The sequence below is a fragment of the Grammomys surdaster genome, unplaced genomic scaffold, assembly GCF_004785775.1.
Source record: "Grammomys surdaster isolate TR1022 unplaced genomic scaffold, NIH_TR_1.0 233, whole genome shotgun sequence".
Lineage (NCBI taxonomy): Eukaryota > Metazoa > Chordata > Mammalia > Rodentia > Muridae > Grammomys > Grammomys surdaster.
The window spans coordinates 754392-777708 of NW_021604678.1; the positions used below are offsets into that span (position 1 = coordinate 754392).

At 45.7% G+C, this 23317-nt stretch overlaps 1 protein-coding gene across 3 annotated transcripts in view; it reads right to left on the reverse strand.

Annotated features, from left to right (window-relative positions):
• Positions 1-5948: 5948 nt before the first annotated feature.
• Aff1 (AF4/FMR2 family member 1) overlaps positions 5949-23317 on the reverse strand; it is a 157775-nt gene continuing 140406 nt past the window's right edge. For all 3 annotated transcript variants that reach the window (XM_028773641.1, XM_028773643.1, XM_028773642.1), the window contains 9 exons: positions 16884-16981; positions 15513-15765; positions 14899-14990; positions 14686-14746; positions 11436-11569; positions 10862-10933; positions 10047-10184; positions 8158-8384; positions 5949-7380 (listed from right to left, as the gene is read on the reverse strand). In XM_028773641.1, coding sequence (XP_028629474.1) covers positions 7259-7380; positions 8158-8384; positions 10047-10184; positions 10862-10933; positions 11436-11569; positions 14686-14746; positions 14899-14990; positions 15513-15765; positions 16884-16981 — 1197 coding nt within the window. In that variant the 3' untranslated portion in view covers positions 5949-7258. The remainder of the gene's footprint in view (positions 7381-8157; positions 8385-10046; positions 10185-10861; positions 10934-11435; positions 11570-14685; positions 14747-14898; positions 14991-15512; positions 15766-16883; positions 16982-23317) is intronic.

The following is a 23317-nucleotide window of genomic DNA, read 5'->3' on the forward strand; positions in this document are numbered from 1 at the left end:
CTCATGAGATGTTTCTACCCAGACCATTCTGTGTTTTCCTGAAGTTACTGTGGTGATGTGCTGCTGTGGAATCTCACTTCAGGGTTGTCTGTTTGTAAATGCCCTTACTTTACTGCCCTGCCAGGTCCCAGTCCAGGTCACACTTTTTCTGGAGACCCAGACTTTCACTGTCTGTTAGTGTCTTGTTTCCACTGAGCACTGTCTAGTGCTTCTCTCTGTGTACTCTGCTCCTCCTGTCTCCTGCACGTGTAAGGTCTCTGTTTTGACGCAGTGTTTCATGGTGTGTGAAGGCATGACTTTCCTAGAGTGTGTCCTGCTAATACAGTTAGTGCAGTCTGTGAGGCATGTTTAGGCTTTTCTCCTCTAAGCTCTCCAGCTGTGGGCCGTGAGTGTCCTTCCACTTCCTTGTCATTTTATTCCCCTTTTCTTCCTTTCCCAGGGAATGTGATGCGTGCGTGTGCACATGTGCGCATAGCAGGAGTGTGGAAGTCAGAAGACAACTTGCAGGAGGTGTCTTCAATCACTGAACCATCTTGCCTGCCCTTGGCTGAATACTTTGATTCTATCTTCTTTAATGCTTGGGGGCATTACATACATACATACATACACACACACACACACACACACATTCATACTCACACTCTTACATATACACATACACACACTCACACACACCCTTCAGTAGTTGATAATCCAAGTATCCAGTGGCTCACTTTTCTTCACAGTGCTATTCTTGCTTTCTCTGTCTGATGATTTTTATTTTGTGAACATGAGTGTTACATAATCTCTAGGCCAGAGAGCAAAACAGACATGGGACATGTAGTTCATGTGTCTCCTTGTTGTGGTGGTACAGAATTTACTCTACAGTCCTTGTGAGACACTGGCTGCTGTTTTCAAGGCAACAGGGGCCTTCCTGTTTGCTGGCCACTCCCACTGATCCAGGAAGCACCCCTGCCTTTCTGTGAATGTTGACTTCTTTCCTTTTCTTGCTTGTGCTTCTAAAGGATTGCTGGGGTTTATATAACTTGATTTTAATGTTTAAGACACTAATACATTGCTGTGCAAAGTGGTTGAACCATCTTATATTCCCACAGAAACACAAGTTCTGGTTCTGCAAATTCCTTCCAACCTCTGGTATTATCATTACCTTTGATTAAATTCATTTGACATAGTGTGAAGGGGCATTGTGGTTAACGCCAAATGGTTGCCATCTAGTGTCCATTGTACACATTACATCTGGGAAACCTAGCACTAACAAGAAGCCTAACTTCAAAATTGGTTTGTTAAAATTTATATTTATTTTGTGTTTTTTTGTTAGCATATTAAGAACAACCTGAGCCCAGGTTTAAAATATTTTTCTCTATATCACATTATTGCCTCAGAAACTAGGTTCGAGGCTTTCAATTTAATTAAAAAGAAAAGTTTATTTGGGCAGGGGTGGGGCACAGGACAGCTTACAGGTTTTCTCCTTCCACCATGTGAAACCCAGAGCTCTGAACTCAGATTGTCAGGCCTAGTGACAAGTGTCGTCACCTAATGAACCATCCCACCAGCCCTGACTCCTCTCTAACCCCAGGAGGTACATTAAAGTCAAAACTAAATGTTGCTCCTGATTTCATCCACCTTCTGCCCCAGGACCTTAGTGTGGTGTAAGATTTTACGCATGTGAAGTGGCTGAAGCCTGTAGAGAGGGAAGGGCGGAGACTGCTCTGTGCTCAGACCCACATCCTTTGAGAAGAGGCATCCTGAATTGCAGGAGTGCAGGAAGCACCAGGGTGTCTTCAGGTAAAAGTTAGCAAATGTGAAGGGGTATGGGAGGGGGCTAAAGTCTAGGAGACTCAGTGTCAGCTGTCACAGGCTCCTGGGCCCTGGGGAAAAAGCATCTTGCAGTTGAGTGGCCTCAGGAAATGAGACAAGGAAATTAACAGTTTAAAGTAAGAGCCTACCGTGTGCTGTGAGGACTATCACACCATAATGGCAAAGTGAAGTATGAGCTCAGGAAGTCCCCAGAAGCACTTGTGGCACAGAATTCCAAATGCTTCTTATCAGTGCATGTGTGTGTAAACTATCTTCAGATACACCTGTAAATACTGAGAAGGACCCTCGGGCCTTAGCATTGCCTGGGCAGCCTAGAGCTCCTGAACTCATTGGATGCCACTTTCCCGGTGTCCATGGTTACTGAAGCATAAGGCAAGCATCAACTCTTCCCATAGAGGATGGGTGGTCTGTCTGTCTGTCTGTTCTGAAGTTAATCCTAAAGAATCATGTTTTAACTTTGTGTTTCAAGCTGGAGAGATGGCTCAGCGGTTAAGTGCATTGACTGCTCTTCCAGAGGTCCTGAGTTCAATTCCCAGCAACCACATGGTGGCTCACAACCATCTGTAATGGGATCTGATGCCCTCTTCTGGTGTGTCTAAAGATAGCTACAGTGTACTCATATGCATAAGATATATGAATCTTTGAGTTTCATAGCCCCAGTGTGATTTTGAAGGGCAGTTCACATTTCACTCTAGTGAGGTCAGTCATCTTATTTGAACAAAATAAAAGCCACAGGCTGAACTCCAATGATTTCTCTAAATTTTTATTAAATATCTTTTTCTACAGTTTGATCTTGTGGAAAGGAAAGACTAAAGATTAACAAGTCAATTACATTTTAAAGACAGCACTTAGTCCTAGTTACAGAGAAAAGCAAAAGATCTGTGGCACATATCTTTGGGAAGATCTTTTGCAGATTTTCTTAAAAAACTCTCTCATGGATCCTGTCTGCCTCCTTTCCAAGTATTTTACAAGGCAGACAGGATCCTATTCACAAAAGTCCCGAGTTTGCAGTTCCTTTGCTGAAGCTGATCTTTTAAATCTGTGGTGTTCCCCTTACTTGCATTGAACATCTTCACTGGGAGCATGACTGCTTCCCCAGCCTGCACATAAAACCACTGTACTGTTCAGAGCTGGCACATTATTCCATAGTAATCAAAGAAAAACTCATTAAAGGCAGACCAGTGATTTTCATTATCACCTTGACAACATATTCCTTTTTAAAGCAATTTTTAATGCCAAGATTTGACTTTCTTCTAACATTATAAGAAAGAAAATATATAATATATAATATATAATGGTAATAAATAAAAAAAGGCAACCCTGCTAAGGTATCATCCAAAACATGATCACATTCAGAAAAAAAATTAAAATTTGGGACACATGTGGTGGACACTCATGTACACACCCCACCATGAACAGTGTATACGTGATATCATGAGGATGTGTTCTTAGAAAATACATGTCATGGCCTGAACAAAAGGCAAACTTAATACTGCCTGTATTGAGTACTGCTAAAACACCCAAGCAAAGTGAGTTCATCTTCCTTAGGTCAGCCCCTGCCTGGCCCAACAGTGCAGCTTGGCTTGCCCGCCGCTGGCCTCATTCCAGTGTCCTATGGGGACAGATGTAGCAATATATACAGGCTTGCAGAGAGCTCTAGGCTTCCTTCCTGTCCTCTGGCTCCCTCTTAGGTAGGGAAAGAGGCACTTCTCTGCCCATCATAGTAACTGCTGATGTCCAACACAGCAGAACAGAATTACACCCAAGGAACCTGATTCACCCCAAGGAACCAGGAAATTAATAGCTGCTCAAAGAAATGTGGTTGGTGGCTCTTGTCAATGGGTCAGTAAGAGCGTGGCCAAAAGGCAGCTGTCCTCAGTGGGAAACTGGACTGCACAGGGAGGACCGCCTGGCAGAAATACCAAAACCCCAACACCAGGTCCTCCTTACACTTCCCTTTCACAGGAAAAGTCCTCTTGCCCACTACTTCCAAATGAGCCAAAACCAGGGGAAAGAGGCAGGGAAAGGGGAGCATCAAAATCGATCCTCGCTGTCTTCACAGCTGCAAAGCAAATAAGCTCATTCTTCTGTGAGAAAAACCTACACTTCTGCGTTTCAGAAAGGGGCCCCAAAATATTCTGAGGAGATTTAAATACTTCTAATGAGTGGTAAAGAGATGAAGTGGTAAATTTTCAAAGAGATTTTGTAGTGTTGGGGAAAATTAATCATTAATAAGAAAAAGAGAATCTGTAGGAGGCATGTTAAAATCTTGGGAGATATATATATATATGCCCAACACACCTCAAACTTCACAAAGCAGGGAAGTAAACACAAAATTCTGTGAAACCATTCAAAGCCACGGCAAAGCAAACAGTATTACTTCAGAAATTATTCTTGGTTAGCAAACGCACAAATATGTCTAGCCGAATTTTGTCCTCTGCATCAGAGACTAGAGCTCAGAAGCACAAGTCCTTTTCTAAGTTACCAGACTAGAATCATAGGACTAAGTCCCGGCCCCTAGCATCAACACAGTGAAGGCACATTTTCAATCACGATGGGGAAGAGCCTGTTCGAAACTTCCTACAGATGAGGGTAGGTGGTGATTGTCCAGGGAATAGATAGACATTTTTCAAAACATCCACAAAATAAATGTCACTTTGTTTTTAAACAGAAATTAGGCACTTCCAATGCAATCTTAAGGGACCACTCATAAGCACTTGCTGGGCCTTCCTGCTTCTCCCTACTGCCATGTGACCTGCCCTCTTGGCACCTTAACCAAGGGCAACCCATTTTAGTGACATGCTAACAGAGCTAATTTTAATTATTTCCAAAAGGGAAAACATTCAACACCTGGGGGTAGAGAGGAGAGAGAGTCTTCCTCTACTTTGTATTGAAGACAGATGGGTCACACATCCTTTGTAGTGGGAAAGGCAAGACTCACTAAATACTGCCCTCCCATAAAGTAGGTGCTCTTCCATGGTTTTAAGAACATCACATAGTCAAAGGGCTAATTTTATAGTCTTCCCAAAATAATCATCTCAGGGGAAATATTACCTCTGGGAATTATAAGCACACAGTGACAGTGCAGATGGTATAAAATTAGGGTCTTTGGGGTTCTACAATGAGCAGTCACAGCGCTAAGCAGCCCTGGGGGTTCACTCTGAAAAAGGCAGACACGATCATGATCTCTAGGTACAGTGTTGTGGGAAACCAGCAGTTCAACAGCTACTGACCAAACTGGCACAAACGGATTCTGTCCAACTGCATTGGTTTTCAAGGTACAAATGAAACTGTAGTATCTAGAGCTGAGGAGAAAATATATCCATACAAAGAATGAGGCAGCCTGTTCTTCCTGCAGGGCTGAATGTGTTCAGGCAAGGGGCACAGTGGCCTGCTGGCAGGACACACCCATGCTCTGGCAAAATGTCTGTAGGCCAGAACCTGTCATAAGGAACATAGTCATTTTACAACCCACAGGCAGCAAGAGATAGACATCTGTGGGAGAGGGAAAAGATCCTGATAATCCCACAAGCCCAACTCTGCTAAAGAGGTGACAGTCCTGGGGAGCACCTGCCATACACTTCGACTCAGTACATCAATAAAGAGAACTGCTTAGCTGGATCGCAGCCTTAGTCTGTGCTCAGTTATGCAAAAGGTAGCCATTTTTCTGGCTTTATTCAAACCAGGATAGAAGGCTGAGAAAGAAGACCAAGGAGTATCATAGACATTTCGTCCTGAAAAACCAGCTATCACACTCACCTAGAGACCCTGTGTAGATTTACCAAGGTACCAAGAAAGTCCTAATGTTACCACAGGGACCACAGACATTGTCACTAAGGAAAAATGGGTCTCCCATCTCCACTAACCTCCAAAACAACACAAGCATGGCTGACAGGGAACAGAGGCAGGGTGAGCTGTAACACACCTCCATGGTGAACACATGCAAATTCTACTTTCTAGAAGGGATAAAAAGAAGTGGCTTAGCCAGTGCGTGCCTCTAGTCCCAGCACTTGGGAGGCAGAGGCAGGTGGGTTTCTGAGTTCGAGGCCAGCCTGGTCTACAGAGTGAGTTCCGGGACAGCCAGGGCTATAAGGAGAAACCCTGTCTCAAAAACAAACAAACAAACAAACAAAAAAAAACAAAAAAAAACCCCCAAAAAAACGGAAAACAAAAACAAAGAGAGAGAAGTGGGTTTTTTAAAAACATTGCACTTGAGAGTATTCAAGTAATAACCTTGAAGTCTCAAGGAGAGGCCTGTGTTCATGGGCAGGAATGAATTCTGACTATATTCTTCACTCCCCATCTAAGTGAACATGGTCTACTGTGGGCGGGGCATAACCTGGTAACGTCACAGATCTCTCAACCTCATCAAGTCAGATGCCCGAGAAGATGGTCTGGGTGTTTTTGAAAGTTGAATTTAACCATGCTCCCCCCACAACCCCTTAATCTCCACATCTTCTCAAGGAGCTAATGTTCCTGGATAGTCAAGGGCTTTGGAAAGTTGAGTTTTGCTATGAATATAGAATACTTGTAGCAGAAAAATACAACCTCTCTAGGAAGACTTCACTTTTGCTCACTGATACATGGAGTAGCCACAGCCCTGTGGGTACCCAGGACTCCAGCTCCAGCAGACAGATGATGATGTGCAGCTGCCTTGGCCCAAGGTCATGGCTCCTGTGTCTGTGTGAGGTCAATGAGGCTGTGCTGCTTAGCCAGTCCCTGTGGTGGAGTGCGGTGGGAGGAAGTGGGAAGGAAGACTCTGGGCATGTGGGGAAGACTGTGAGATAGAACTCGGATCTAAATGCTGCCTCTTTTCTAGGGCTAACCTGGGATGCTTCTCAGTACAGCCAGAGAGTCAGAGCTAGACAGTGTGCAGCACTGTAGGCACTGGGGAATGGAGTACTCTGTCTTTAGAGCCCCTTCCCTGCAGGAAGTAGGTACAGTGGAGTCCTTAAAGAATGTGTGTTCTACAGATGGCCATCAGAATGTATTAAACAACGTGTCCTTTAAAACTTGAAAAGAGAACAAAATCATAAAGCCCTTCACCAAAAAAATTATTAAAAAACAATTCCTTCTGGAAGTGAACTAGGGTGGCTTCTGAGATGACAGGAGTTTGCTGTCGGACTTGAAACTGCATCTCTTCTTCTCAAACAAAAACAGAAAAAACAGAAATGTTTCTAGACCATTCATATGCCAGTTGGGCTCCAATGCACTTGTCCTCTGCTGGGAAAAGCAAGATCATCTTCCTGCATCTGCTCAGCTGAGGAGTGTCCAACCAATGGCCACACAGCAATTGTGAGTGTAAGTGGACAAGCATCCTGGAAATCTCTCAGTGCTTCTCTTGTTGAGTACTGACATCCCGGTCTGACAGTTGTCTACACTGGATCATGGCTTCCAATTGTGCACAGACACTTCAAGGCATGAGTAGGCCCAGCCTACATTAGGGGGCTTTGGGTGCTTGCTTTAGCCGCTGCAGGCCCTGTCTTACGTAGTGCACCAGGTCCACCAGGCTGCTGTTGAGGGCCAACACACACACTTTTGAGCTGAGCTGAGCAAAGAATTCTGCAATAGAATCCAAGTCAAACTCTAGTAAGTACATATAAAGGATCAAATTAAAACGATAACACAAATAGTCCAGAGATGATATCCCCACAACACTCTGTGCCTCATCTAGCATACTCTTCTGTAAATTCTGCTTAATTCTTCACAGTCCCCGACTAGATTAGAAGTCAGGAACCTTCTGAGTTAAATCCATAACTCACAACTAGTACAGTGGCTGGTATGTTCTAAGTGTCCACTTGATGCACTGTGCACCATGGCAGCAGAGGGGGAGACTGTAGCTTGCTAAGAAGGCAAAGAGGCTGGAGGGAAATGTAGAGGCAGCAGGCTGCCTCCTTCCAACCAGGAAGAAAACTTAATGGCGTTCACCAGTCACTTGATGCATGTATGCTTCATTTAGTTAGTGGGCGCTGGCCCAAACACCGGGCAGTAAATACCCCTGACTCAAATCTTGTAGTTCCCACTTCTTCTCCTAAACATTACTGTCCCAGTAACGTTTGCTATGCTGCATGCCTCAGACAGGAGCTGCTTCATCCCAAGTGTGCTGAGCCCTGTCCTGTTGGCAGCATTTCAGTTCAGGCTGAAAAGACACCAATGTCTGCAAAGAGGCCAAAGCCCACCCTAATGTGTCCTGTAGGGATCTGGCCTCAAGACGACCGGCAACCAGTTATGAAGTGCAGTGGAGAGAATGAGAACAGCTCCCCATGGCTCTTGCTTCATGAGACAGAAGCAAGTACCTCCCGCCTTCACAGCACTGAGTGATGCCTCGGAGGCCCTCACCTTTATTCTTCCTTGTGAGAGCCTCAGCCTGTTCCCAAAGGCTAAAGGCCTTAAGGACATGGGATGTGATGGTGACATAGGAGGAGGTCATGTTCTGGATGGTGACTGGGGTACTGACAGTGGCTGTCACCCCAACAGTCCCCAAACTGCTGCCAGCACTTGACTGAGACCCAACGGAGCTGGCAGGAGAAGGCATTGGGGAGAGGGGGGACGGAACACCTGTGCTTCTGCAAGGATGGAGAAAGACTTGGTTAATCACGGAAATTAGCAGATCACAGACTACAGTATCTGGCACTGCAGTCTAAATTTCAGGTTGTGCTTCCCAAAACAATAATCGCTGCTAAGTCACTCGTACAAAATCAAAGACACATCTGAAAGACCAACTGATCTGTGTTCCAGGCACACTGTGAGGCTTTGCTAAGTCTTCATCTTCCAGAACAACCACCTTCCCTCTCCAATTCCTTTGCTGCTATTAAGGCAGAAGCAGTAGCTCTGCATAGCCAGGCGTTGAAGCCTCCTCACACATGGTTGGTCTGTCGGCTCCTCTCTAGCCTTTGACTTTGGCATCCCTGATTGTGAGGCAGTGTATGCCCCATCTTTCCATCTTCTATCATGCTTGTATGACTGAACTTTTTCTCCTTTGACTCAAACGAAACTCGTGAGCATGCAGGACCAGGGGGCGCCACTGGGCTGTATCCATTTGTGGTTATGCTTTCCTCCACTCGGCCAGCAGTAAACTGCTCAAACCTGTGGATATACCACAGAGCCACCTCTCAAACCTCACTTTCTACAACCCCATCTTTCTTTCACCAGGAAACAGCACCACAAAGGTAGAGAGCATGACTGGCTCCTAAAAACTCCTACTGGTTCAGTAAATAAGAGACTGGACAGACTAGCAGGAGGCTGGGCAGGGGCTGTGGATCAGGAGCCCAAGGCCTCTCACTTTGACCCTTGGCTGATGACCCCCTGGTCCTGCATGCTCACGAGTTTTGTTTGAGTCAAAGGAGAAAAAGTTCAGTCATACAAGCATGATAGAAGATGGAAAGATGGGGCACACACTGCCTCACAATCAGGGATGCCAAAGTCAAAGGCTAGAGAGGAGCCGCCTAGGGTGGCCGTTACTGCTGCATCCCAGCAGCTGTGAGGGTTGGCATCAAGAATCCACCCTAGCTAAATCAGAGGACTGATGACATAGTCTCCTGGACTAGATGTCCTCCATCAGGATGTTCTTCTTTAAGAAGTCACAGGAAGTCTCTCCTTTCTGATTGCTAGAAACAGGTCTGTATCATATTTAATGCTCTCTAAAAGCACAGCCGGCTGAAAAGAAATGGACTTCCTGAGGTGTGGTGCTTAGGGGGTTAAGACGAGCACAAGTTCAAGGCCAGCCTGGGTAAGAGTGAGGTTCTGTCTCAGAAAAACCAAATAACACTCAGGCTGGATCATGAAGAATTCCACTGCAATATCCACCATCTCAAAACAGCCTAAGTCGTTGCTCACAATCTTAAGAGACCCACACAGGCTCAACAAGCGCACTGCTCCTCCAGATGTACCCTCCTCAGCCACTGCTGTTCATCTCTTACTGTTCCCACTTTCTCAGGTTAGGGAGGGCTTAGTACTGGCTGTAATTTTATGCAGCCCACTGGGAATCTTGCCATGTATTTACTGGCAGTTCAGAGGGGACCATGGTACCTTGTGTTATCTCATCAACCTAAATTTAGTTGACCTGTGCATTAGAGGGATGATGTAGCTAACGCTTAAAGTTTAAGGGGCCAATGCACATAAAAGTGAACAACACAGATTTTGGAAAACCGAAAGTCACACACAAACCGTTACACAAGCAAGATGCAAGTGGCTTAACCGTGGATCATTTAATGAGACTTAACACTTGCCTTGCCATGCAGGGGGAAGGTGCCTGGGCCACTCTGGAAGTACTCTTGAAGTGTTCGCTGAGAGTACGAGAATACTTCATCACTGTGTCCTTTTTACATCGAAACATCGCCATGTTCAAAAGGGCCTGGCAACGCAAGCTGTGGATAAAACCACAGGTTCACGTGAATTGTGGACAGCCTCATGGACAGAGCTCTTTGTGGACAGACACACTGCCAGTCCTCTCCTGTGACCACATTGGGTTCTCTTCTCTGGCTGAGCATGTCCCCTCAAGCATCTCACTATACTGGACATACACCACCACCCAAAGGAAATGTTGGCAGAAGACAAATGCACGAATATCACTTAAACCCTGAGACTGAAGCATCTCCCAGGGCATCTGAAGATAGCAGGTACCAGTCCCTTGCGACCATGAATGGGATTAAGTTGCCTTCTGTCATAATTTTCACTTTAAGGAAATTAGAGCCAAGCATGCTGGCACACGCCTTTAATAATAGCACTGAATGCTTGAGAGGCAGAAGCAAAGGATCTCTATGCTCCTTATTCAGGCCAGCCTGGTCTACAGAGTAAGTTCCAGGACAGCCGGAGTTATGTAGAGAGACATGATCCTCATTCAGGCCAGCGTGGTCTACAGAGTAAGTTCCAGGACAGCTGGAGTTATGAAGAGAGACCTTGGCTCAAACAAAAAGGGGAAAGGGGAAGGAAGGAAATTTAAAAATATTTTTTAATCAAAGGAAACAAAACTTTAGTGCTTTTTAGTATAAAACCACTAAACAAGCTTTAGTACTATTTATATAATAAATAGAAATGTCCATACCATAAAACAGTAAATATCTTCTCTTGTGCTGGCATTGTGTTATCCGAGAAGGATTTTAGAGACATTATGAACCTGCAGGGAGATGAATCAGTACGTGACATTAAACTTGGGAGGTACAGGAGCCCACATAATACTGGCTGCGCTAGCTGTCACTGCTGTCTTCTAGAGGAGGGTTGTGCAACCCAGCAGAGCAGGGGTTAAGAGTAACCACAAGCTGCTCAGAAGACCTGGTCCTGAGGCCAAGCGTGGCCATGTCCTCACTAAACCCCTAATGAAATGCCTTGGGCACACAGTGGAGCGAGAAGACATCCAATATGAAACCTAAGCTGGGAAAAGCACCCTCCCTGAGAGACCCAGCATTCTCTTCAGGACACTTCGCAAGATGACACGGTTGCAGCCAGTTATCCTGTGCTCCCTCATATGCAACACATTTTAATTCGGGACATGAAAATCTGTGGACCAACCACCCAGGGCCTCAGGCATGAGAGGGCAAAGAAACCTTTGTAGGGCTCCTTCTTTAACTGTCTTCACATCAGACGGGTTTGGCTCAGTGGCAGAGCACCCCAGCACTTACTTAATGAGGTCTACAGTTTCTGAGTACACAGTGTACGCCGACTTTGCTGAGCTTTCTGACTCCGTGGCCATTCCACACTCAATAAAAGACAGGACAGCTTCCAAATACTTAAAGGCTTTTCCAGCCTTGTCCACCTGTGGGAGAAGAGCATGGGCCTCATGGGGCTGCAGAGCCATCGTCCCTTACCCTCACTTGGCCCTAGAACTTCTCCATTGTCCTCCTTTACTCTGATTGGAGAGACAGGTAAGAAAGAATAAACAGAACAAGATGAGCAGCCATAGCAGTTTGCACTGACCTACAAGTGTCCTCTAGCGAAAATCCACTAGGGAAAAGAAGGTAATTCCATAGTAAGACCACACTGAGAATCCCGCCAAGCACAAGCAAGGCACAGCACTGCTATCAGCTGTAGCCCAGTCACCTTTGGAGCAGACAAGCCAGCGCGTTAACAGGACAGACACGAGCTTCTTTGTGGAGGTTGAGCTTATATAAAATATGTAACTGATCACTTAATGATTTGAAGTCCAACAGACTATTAGTCTCTTGTGGCACCTTCTACAAAGACAAGCCCTGGCCAACAGGGACAAACAATCAAAACCCCTTCAAGGAAATGTGGGAATTGGACACTGGTGGTCTGCTTAATCCCAAGCACATATTTGGTCACTTGATTGTCTTGCTGAGTGGCATATAGTCAATTCAATAAAGTGGAAATGTGGTGAACAGCCCGTTTCTCTGCATGAGGCATATGTACCACACACTGAGAGCAGCTGGCAACATGGGCCAGCTTGTAGGTTTTGCTAACCCTTCAATTTTCTGTGTTCAAAAGGGATGAAGATAGTAAGTGTGCCTATGGAAAACAGAAAGGCAGCGATCTGATCCGTCTGCGGCTGCTCTGGGGTTCTGTGGGCTGCTCTTGCTGCTGCTCCCGGGCAGAGAAACTGCACCCCCATTCCGCTGCTATCTGCACCTCTTACCAGTATAAGGACAAAGTGAACCTGTGCATAGACACAAGCATGCACACCTACATTTGTTTCAGAGGCTCTAAAGCATTTCAGTTTTTAGAAGAAACTTAGTGGTTTTTCCCTAGAAAGCATAAGCTCAGAAAAATCTGTGGCAGAGAATGAAATTCGTATGCCTCAGTCAGCTGTGTATGTGATGACTAGCTTGCATCACTGGTGGAACTCCAATTCCCTTTATTTTATTTTATTTTATTTTATTTTATTTTATTTTATTTATTTTATTTTATTTTATTCTATTTTATTTTATTTTCACGTGTATCGTGTTTTGTCTGCATGTGTATCTGTACCACACAAGTGCTGGGCTGGCAGAGGCCAAAAGAGGGTGTCAGATCCTCTAGAACTGGAACTGTGTTGGGAACCAAGCCTGGGTTCTCTGCAGAAGCAGCAAGTGCTCTTAACTCCTGTAACAAAGCCCAGGGCTCTGATCTCCAAAATGAATATTGCCCTTGGTATAGAAATGAAGCATCCTATAAACTTAGTTCATGCCACACCTCCATAAGAGCCCTGCAAGGCTAACAATGGGTGACTGTTGTTCACCTGTCTTCTGAGACAGCTAGATGGGTACAGCTATTGCTGTTCTAGGGGAACAGAATTCCCTCCTCAGGGAGAGAACAATGTAAAGATGAAACATTCAGCTGTGCATCTCACTGCCTGGAATGCCAAATGGACAGCTCTGTGGGATTATGGAATGAATAAAAGAAAGAGTAGCTGGCCACAGTGGCACTCAACAGTGACTCCAGAACACAGTGACTGAGCAGGAGCATGGCTACATGTCTGAGGCCAGCCTGGGCTACATAATACATAAGATCATAAGTGAGAGGCAAAGGAGGGAGATGCCATGCACGAGGGAGACCGTAAAGAGGTCACTACCAGAACTAGTTGTTACAATAACATGCAACCAGTATAAAGCAGGGAGGTCCTGTCACACCAGAGAGGAAGGAGATGCAAACCGAAGGTCACTGGAGTATTAACTGTAAATGCACAATGAGGGAACCAAATTGCTAAAAGTGTCTCAGTGAGGTAAGTTTTTGCTCTCTGCCCACAGTGCAGAGTAGGCCTCACTCTCCCCCACCAAACCTGAAACAGGCCCACGGTGCACACAGCATCTTTGGAAGTGTGAAAGAGGCGGATGAGCACACAAGCCTGCTTGGCAACAGACTGAGCACACACAGCCCCGGGCATAGAGCAGGTTCAGTGCCTCTGCCCCTCACAGCACCAAGCATGCAAGGCAACCAGGGACCATTTTATCTGACAGGGTCCCTGCGATGAAAAAACACAGGCCAAAGTTCCCATGGCCACAAGGGGGCAGCTGAGTCATGTCACAAAGAACCAACATGTCTTTGTGGGTCTCCAGGGTCAATCTGTCCAGAGAACCTCCAGGGTCTTCAAAGTTTATGATCAAGAAGGTAAATGAGATAGCCCAGCAGGTAAAAGTCTGATGACATGGTCTGGCCCTTGAGATCCACTGGTGGAAGGAAAGAACTGAATCCTCAGAGACATCTTCTGATTGTGGCACAATCCCCAATGCAAATAAATGTAATAAAAATCAAATAAAAATAAATAAAGAAGACTGGGGGCAAACGTGATCCTACCATGCCTACACTTAACAGCAAAACATGCCCTTGCAGAAGCAGCTCGGCGGATAACAGATGAAGACAGCCACTGGCTTCAGACATGTTTACAGTGTCTGCACCTTACACTCTCCTCCCAAGGCCAACTATCACTTCAGATCTGTGCACAAGATCACTCTGGAATGCAAACCGGTTTCATTGTCTTGTAGAGCATTCAGAGAGGACACAGACTGATTTTTCACAATAGTTCATTCTGTACATCTATCTCAAGAACTGATTCAGTGGATTGAGTAAAAGCACTTATACATTAAACCAACATCCCATAAATGAACTTCCACTCAGAGAGTCTGTAAAGTACACGATCAGACTGAACTAATGGAGCCAAAGAACACAATTCGGCCAGAAGACCCCAGACCTCAAGCATGTAAGACCCTGATTATCCTGCTTATGAGTGGCTAATAGCAGGCACCCTCTTCTGGTCGCCCCCACCCCAGATCCCCCAGTATACAGTCCTCCTACCTGCTGCCGCCTCCCAGAACACCCACAGACATTACTCCACCCCACCCCCACCCTACCCCCGTACTGGGTGTGCAGTAGGACAGAATGGAGACCGCTGGTTTTCCCCTAAACTGTTTAACCAAGGGCATAAAAACAAAGACTGACCGTTGCCTCTGCTTTGCACTTCAGCTTTTTAGCCTCCTTCATGTGAAAGTCAGCTTGTTGTCTGAAAAAGAAAAAGAAGAAAGAAAGAAAAAAAGAAAAGAAAAAGAAAAGGAAGGTGTGGGTCATACAAACAAAAATGACTATACCTGGGGCAGGAGAAGAGAGTGAAAAAGAAAGGGGGAAATGGGGGGTAGGGGTGGGCACTGGGCTTACCTGTCAGACTTCACCTGTGGCTTCCCTGGTTTAGCATTACCATTTGGCAAAGAAGGCACTGAAAAAGGATTCACAGCATCCCCAGAAGGTCCCTTTAAAACACAATTGTCCTGTTAGCCAGAAAGGACACAGCAGCCTTCCAAAGCCAAAAGAGCGCATGAGGGGGTAACAGTAAAACCGAAGGCTAGCTTGGCCACCGCTTCCCTAGCTACAGCTGTAACTGGTCCTACAGCCAGACATCTATGTGAACAAGAACAGTTAACACACAAGCAAAGTGGTCTCTCCGCCCCCGACACACACCAGCTTAACTGGAAGCCAGGACGGCTGATTTGTGGCTGATATCTTGTTATGGATAATTGAAGTATCTCAGATTAAAGATCCAAAGAACTGAACTAAGCCTTCTCTTAAGCTAACATATAAATATCTGACAGAAATTCACTATAAAAGCTGCTGTGATTTTTCCATCTCTGATCACTTCAAGAAAAACAAAAAACACCATCACACACCACCCCATATTTTCTGTAATAGTAACTATCATATTGTTTGCTCTTTAAAAACAACTCAGGGTTGCCACACTAGGACAGCAGGAGCCCAGTGTGTGTGTGAGCACTCACAGTTTCGCGAACTTTGTGTTCAGAGGCCCTGGCCTGGACTTTTCTGTGCTTGGGAACGAAAGAGTCTATATAGCTGCTCTTCGCGCTGCTGGCACTTCTAGGGAGGTCGTTGCTACAGATATCTGCATCTGGCTTTGGCCTCTTGTGTGCAGGTTTGCTTGGCTTCTGAGAGGAGGAAGATGATGAGGATGAGGACACTGGTGGAGGAGGAAGCATTTCCTTTCTTGAGTTCTCTGAGGAGGGCCTGGGTGTCCTGGTGTGAAACAACAGTCGAAGCAGAAGACACATCAAGTCTAGGTTTGTTTATAAAGGACACAGTGGTCACTGGCACAAAAGACTGCAATACCATGAAGCATGTAATTATGGGTTTAGGGACTTTCTGGGTTTTATTAAATCTAGCTGTTGATTAGTACCAAACTGTACCAAGCTGGAAGACTTTAACCATTTCTATTGCTGGTTTTCGCTGTTCACCTATCTGTACCTTACCCCAACAAACAGGCAAGCTCAGCTGTCACCTCCATATGTAACAGTATCCCATAACTGACAGCAGGCTCCCCCACTTGTCTCCACCCACCAAAAAGCACTCGGGATGCACTTGTGTTTTGCCGAGTCTCTTGTGAGGCAATTTTGTGAATAAGCCAGAGAGAGTAAATGACAGTTATTCTTTATAGCACGTCGTCTTGACACTACTGATCTCATTGAGCTTGCCTCTGTCCCTCTCAGACACACTGAGACTGAAGAGTTTTTACTTGACTCTAAGACAGAGCACCAAACCAGAGCTATCCTGAGTCCAAGCAAAACCCAGTAGCAACCTCAGCGCTTTGAGTCAATTTTGCCTTCTTTCCCATCCTGCTAAAAATAAAATATAATAAAATGAAGAAGGAGGAGGAGGAGGAGGAAGAGGAGGAGAAGGCTGATAGTGCTTTACTTCTCTGTCTGTCTGTCTGTCTGTCTACACAACTAGGGATTAAAGCTAGAACCGTTACATGCTAAAGTGCTCCACCACTGAACTGGTTCTTATTTTCATATACATACATACATACATACATACATACATACATACATACATACACACACACACACACATATATGAATAAAATAAAAGAATTCCAGGCAAGAGGCAGCTGGATGCAGAGTACCTTGCTTAGCATGTGCAAGGCCCTGGGTTATCCCCAACACAGATTTTCAATGCATACAAACAGAAACAGTAATTCTAGGTGTTTAGGAAATGCTCACTGAGAATGTTTTTGATAAATCTCAGTATGCTGCCAAAGAAATGAGCACACTCATGGCCAAGAACAAGCACCGTGCCTGGTTCTAGTGCAGAAGGAGCTTGCTACCGTCTCAGGCTGGTCCCACCTGGATACTCACTTTGTTTTGAAAGATTCCGTGTGGGAAGATGACGATGATGCAGTCTGTGACTTATCCAGTTTGATTCGCTTGTTACTGTGGTCTTTTTCTGGGTCACTCTGTTATTGCAAGTGATAGACACAGACATGTTAGAACTATCACACAGACAAAGGGAGGGGAAAGTACAGACACAGCAAAGGGACCTAACTGATCACTGGAGGCATCCGTGCAATGGGTGTGCCCTCAGGCGTATGGACCATGTGAGCCGTGGGTGGAGAGAACAATGTGACACAGTGATGGGCTTCTAATGGTGCTGTCAGCTTGCACATAACATACTTTGATCATTACCTTCTCTGGGCCACACTTGACACTTGCTGGTTCCTCCTCTCTTCTTCCATAGTATCCCTCTCCTACTTTATGTCACTTCTATATGTATATGGATATAGTCCTATGTCATTCATATATGTATAGATATAGATGATACCAATATACCCCTTCTCCTACTTTGTCATCTATATGTGAGTGTGCCTACAATCCCTCTCCTGCTCTATCTTATACACACACACACACACACACACACACACACACACGTCTGTCTGTGTAGCTCTGGCTGTCCTGAAACTCACTGTGTAGACCAAGCTAGTCTCAAACTCACAGAAATCCACCTACCCCCTTTTCATAAGAAAACATGTGGGATTTGTCTGAGTTTGGCTACATATACATATAGATCAATTAGACAGAACTGTAACCATTGCTAGGGAAGGCCAGGAAATGTTCAGTGATAAATCTAATAACAAAATCTAGCATATGAGGTAGGAAAGACCTAAAGCCACAACTACAATGCTCTAAGTTCCATTCCATGGTGAGCATGGACCAGCTGCAGCATCCCAACAGTGAAATCTAGACATAAGAAGCACTGATATGCACAGGTATAATTTCGACAAGGCTGGCTCTCTGCTCAGAACAATGGTAGCGTCCACACTTGGTTAATGAAAGGCTAAAACAATTTCTGCCACAGTAAAAGTAAATCTCTCATCTCCCTGGCACTTTAGATTGAAGGCTGCACAGAGGCCCTGGCACATATTTTATGAAAGTGGGAAGTCCACATCTGGAGAAGATAAAAATTTGCTCAAGTATGCCAATGAGTAAAATTTGCTCAAGTATGCCAACACACACAAAATGCTAAAACATGTATCTAAATGGAAGGTATTTTCCAGGCAGGTCACAGAAAACAGGAAAGGCCAAAGACAAAATGTCTCAAGTCCAGAAGGGAAACGAGAGTCCACCTTTGTTCCTTGGGATATGCTATCACAACAAACCACACATGACAAAGAAGTTTCAGAGCAAGACATTCTTCACCAGCTGACTGGCACTGGAGCCTCTGCCAATCACAAGCACAAGAGGAGCCAGGACACAGGAAACACTGACTTCAAGGCCAGCATTTGGAAATGCTAACATTTACCTCTCACCTCAATCATAAGCTTGTATAGGCACTTCAGAGCTCAGAGGCATGATACATGAGGCCTAACAGAAAGGACAGTGTTGAATTGAATAAGCAAAAGGCTCCAGTGCATGCCCCCTGTGCACTCGGATGATGCCTGTCTGGAAAGGCCCAGGCTTCCCCAGAGCAGCAGTGGAATCTTCAACTGGTACAGAAACTAAGACCAGCAGCCAAGTGACGTGGCGGGGCGGAGCTGCATGGGATCCCCTAGAGGGTAAAGAGAGGGCCAAAGTGGGGGCACACAGTAATGGATATCAGTAACTGAGCTTGAACTCCATGAGTAAGGCCTGCCATGTTACAGGAGGCATGGGGTCTTTAGCTTTTTCTAGGTCAGGAAGCCACACGAAAGTCAGGTGAAAGCAATACTCGATAAGAGGGGAAAAAAAATAAATCTCTCTGCCAGTCAACCAACTTTAAGGAATGTGGTCAAAGGTCTGGGATTCCAAGCTTCTTTTTCTAGGAGGATAGTTTCCAGTGGTGCCTGCATCCCTGTTCCCCCATCCACCCACCCAGGAAGACCAACAGCTGCCAGCAAGTCCCAGTGCACTGCTAGCTTTTCTCAGCCTGTTGGGTCAGGCTGTCTTTGGGTGCTGCCAAGTGCTGCCCCACCTACAGAACGGAGCAAAAGGGCAAGACCATAAAAGGAAGGGATAGGGCTGTGCGAGGCCCTCCCTGAGGGTGAATGGCAGCCTGGGCTGTGCAAGGACCTCCCTGAAGGTGAATGGTAGCCTGGGCTGTGAGAGGCCCTCCCTGAGGGTGGGTAGCCTGGTGCCCACCTTGCACTGGCTCGTCATTTGGGTGCCTGTAGCTCCAAGTGAAACAAAGGTAGCATTTTATAAAACTGACAGTAACTTAGGGCCACAGGTTCTGACTGGTGGAATGATACTGGGAGCTTGGCTATGGTGGTGGAGGCAAGAGGGTGTGAGGAGGAACCTGAGATCCCGAAGAACGGGTGTGCATGGGCACTGGGGTGGCCGCATTGGGCAAGGGCTGCAGGGAGCCAGGAAGAGTGTTGTAACCGCCCTAGTGAGTACAATCACCAGGGCCAGTATCTTGAGCCTTCCCAAGAGACATGTGTTTATAGAGAAATAAGAGGACAAACCACGAGACTAGGAGGAACACACACACACACACACACACACACACACACACACACACATCTACTGAGCAGCCATAAGATTCCTCAGCAAAGGGCGGTGGCTTGGAGAGACTGCTCTGGCTCTGCCCACACACACAGGAAGCAAAGGAGCTTGCCTGCTTGGGAAACAAGAGAGAACGGGGAAGATGAGGACGGCACTCTGAAGGAGGCTCAGTAAGACAAAAGACAGGACCTCCCAGTCCAAGACCACGCTTCACACCGCCACCAGAACACTGCTGGAGAGGACAGGAAGAAAGCCCTGCAGGACAGGAAAATGGACCAGCTTTACTCCTGTGTAGTTGAGGCAGACATACAGGTACTGGCTGACTGAAGGCAACCTCTACCACCACCCGCCTGCCATGTTCCCCAGCCAATAAACAACCAAATTGAAAGGAGACCTAGAAGGCATTAGTAAATTGGATTTAGGACAGAAGTCAAAGGCAAAATTAACCATGCCAAGCATAAGAAACACACCTTTTGGAGTGGGGTGGAGGTGTAAAGAACTCGGGGAAGGGGGGACAGAGAAGGGGGACAACTTTTGGAATGTAAATAAATAAAATAATTTAATTTGAAAAAAAGAAACACATCTTTTCCTGTTCTACACAATGACTTCCCTTCCTCTGTCTATATAAATGATCCCCCACAAAACATGGTGGTTTCTTAGTTAATAAACCAATTCTGTTAAAGAGGAAGTGAACTCCTTCATCCCATTATTTGTTGAAATTACCAATAAGAAAGAATTGTTGGGAAGCTGAAACAGAAGGATCTTGGCATACAGGCCAGCCTGGGCTACAATGGTGAGATCAATAAAACAACAATACCAAAAGATAGCCACTTATTTGAAAGGCAATCTTCAGTCAAATGGATGGAATGAATCACTTACAAAAGAGGCAAGCACATAGAACTTCACACCGAGCTTGAGGTCTCCAACTGTGTCCTTAGGATGCTTCTGATTTCACACATTAGACAGTCACAATCTTAAGAAACGGGAGTTGGTGATGGTACTCTAACTTTTTCACACAGTCAACAGTTTAAAGGAGCACTCTTAACTCCTGTATTTACCTCAGTTTCTCCACTGTGCTTCATCAACTGTTCCTAACCCAGTTCCCTCTTCATCCCAGTTGTCTGTACCATTGACTCTCTCTTGCTGGCTGGCTGTTGGTTTTACACAGCTGAGGATTGAATCCAATGCCTTAATAATTCCAGGGAGGTGCTCAGACACTGAGCTATATCTCTATCCTGCTGTGTAACCTCTCTGATATTTTCATGAGTATTTAAGGCTACAAAGCCTTCAAAGACTTGTGAATCTTTGGAGAACGTTTGCTAAACTTCACAGAAGGAGAGGGAAAGGCTTGGAGGGGCTTTAAATAAACTGCACACATGTGAAGGATTTGGAACACTCTTAAATGTCTCTAAATACATCTAGCTTACACGTTGAAGATGAAGGCATTGGGGAGAAATATTCCCATGTTAAAAAAAACAAGTCGGTATAACCTCAGCCCTAGAGCCAGGTTCCTGGGTTTGCAAACCAGGTGACCCATTGGATGAGCCAGGGAGGCCTAAATGGCTGCCATGGCGCTGACACACAGAATGGATGACATACACAATGTTTCCCACCCTGGAGTCCAGGAACTAACACACCAGAGGACACATGACTTTGCTGAGGGTAAATAAATATACTACAGCTAGCTTTGTATCCATAGCTCTCAGTCAAGCAGCTAACTAACAACACACTTCACACAACGCATGCCTAAGCCACACTCACAGCACACCTCGACAGCTTCTCTACCCAAGCACCAGCTTTGTGTGAGTGGGAACCAGCTGTGCTTCACTGCTGTAGGCCCCACGAGCATTAGGATTGCCTGGGAATTTCAAAAATGCCAGAGTGGAACTCCTCTCAACCCCCATCCCTAGGTAACTAATGTGGTCAGGCTTGGGAGGACTTTCATACAGCCAGGAATTAAACCAATGGGTTCTTGACCTGTCTCAGGCAGGCAGACTAACAAGCTACATCTCTTGGTTGTCAAAGCTTTTGTCTAAAATGAAGGCATGATCACTCCAAGCTGTGGTTGAGGGGAAGCTTCTTACTGTAGACATGAGGGAGAGGACAGCCAGAGGCATCAGGAAGAGACCAGAGTAGGAAGAGAAAGAAGCAAATTTAACATGGCCAGCAGAGTGAATTGACCATGGAGAGAACAGGGTAGACACTTGAGAAAAGAAGGGAAGAGAAAAGAGGAGAGGACCAAGATCCATAGGAGCACATGGCCCAAATGGCAGGTTCTATTGGAATCAAAAGCTGGGATCTGGAAGTCCATATGCGGTGGAGAAGATTAGGGTAGGGATGGAGTGAGGAGAGCTGAGAGGAGCTGGGTGCCTGCATGGACCCTCACAGGTGCCTGCTACAGTGCAGAGAGAGCCTGAGGGCCAAGGCATAGTCTGCTTGGCTAACAGGCACTGCATTGGCATCTGTCCTCAGTTTCTCTTGGACCAGACACTTAGAAGAACTCACGTGCATGGTGAAGATGAGGAAATCATAACTTCCCCAAGCTCTGAACAGAAAGAATGCTTCCCTCAGTTGAACAGAAATGAGCTTCCTTGAGCCATGCCTGGAGGTTCAGCTTCCAGAGGGCGGGCATTGATCTCGGAATGCAAAGGAGCTAGCCTAGACACGGCCCCCAACATACACACACCCACAGCCACAAAGGCCCCCCCAACATACACACACCCACAGCCACAAAGGCCCCCCAACATACACACACCCACAGCCACAAAGGCCCTCCCACATAAACACACCCACAGCCACAAAGGCCCTCCCACATACACACACCCACAGCCACAAAGGCCCCCCAACATAAACACACCCACAGCCACAAAGCCCCCCCAACATACACACACCCACAGCCACAAAGGCTGGCTCCCTGACAACTGAGCAACTCTCTAACCAACAAGGAAGCATATTGCAGACAATGTTTCCCTCCACTCCAGTGGAAAGCAGAAAAGCAGGTGATTAGTACCAGAGACAACATAAAATAAATCCTAGGCAGCTCAGATGGGGTGACAGGAGCCTGGCGGCTGGCAAGCAGGAGTGAGTGTCCTGCTCAGGCAGAAGCTGCAGGGATACTTTTTGTTTCCCTAAATAGGCCTCCCACACATTCCGATAATATTTTGTCCCAGACAGATGGATAGACAGATGGACAGACGGGGACACACACACACCCACACACACCACCATCTCATTCTGAAAGCTTTAAAATCCTTCTGGCATGGTGGTGCAGGCCTTTAACTGGGAGGCAGGTAGAGGCAGGTAATCTCTGTGAGTTTGAGGTTAGCCTGGTCTACATAGCATGTTCCAGGACAGCTGGAGCTCCATAGACAGACCCTGTCTCACCCCTAAGCCCCCAGATAGAGTCTTTCTGGCATGGAAACCTGCCCTCTCCCAGCTCCTTAAGTAAGCTCCTGAGCTATCCCAAGTGCTCTGGCCACCATAGATATGGTCACAGATATTCTCAAGTTTCTGGCAACCAGGTTCTGGGGGAAATCACCCTTTTCAGTTTGCTAGAGCTGTGTTGTATCTTTAACCAGGTGGATAAATTATCTGGGCTTCTCTACAGAGTGAGTTCCAGGACAGCCAGGGCTACACAGGGGACACGAAAAACCTAAAAAACCTGTCTCGAAAAACCTAAAATATATATATAAAATATATATATATTTAAAATATATATATAAAATATATATATATATAATATATATTTTTAAAATATATATAAAATTATAATAAAAATATATTTTAATATATATAAAAATAAAATGTATATA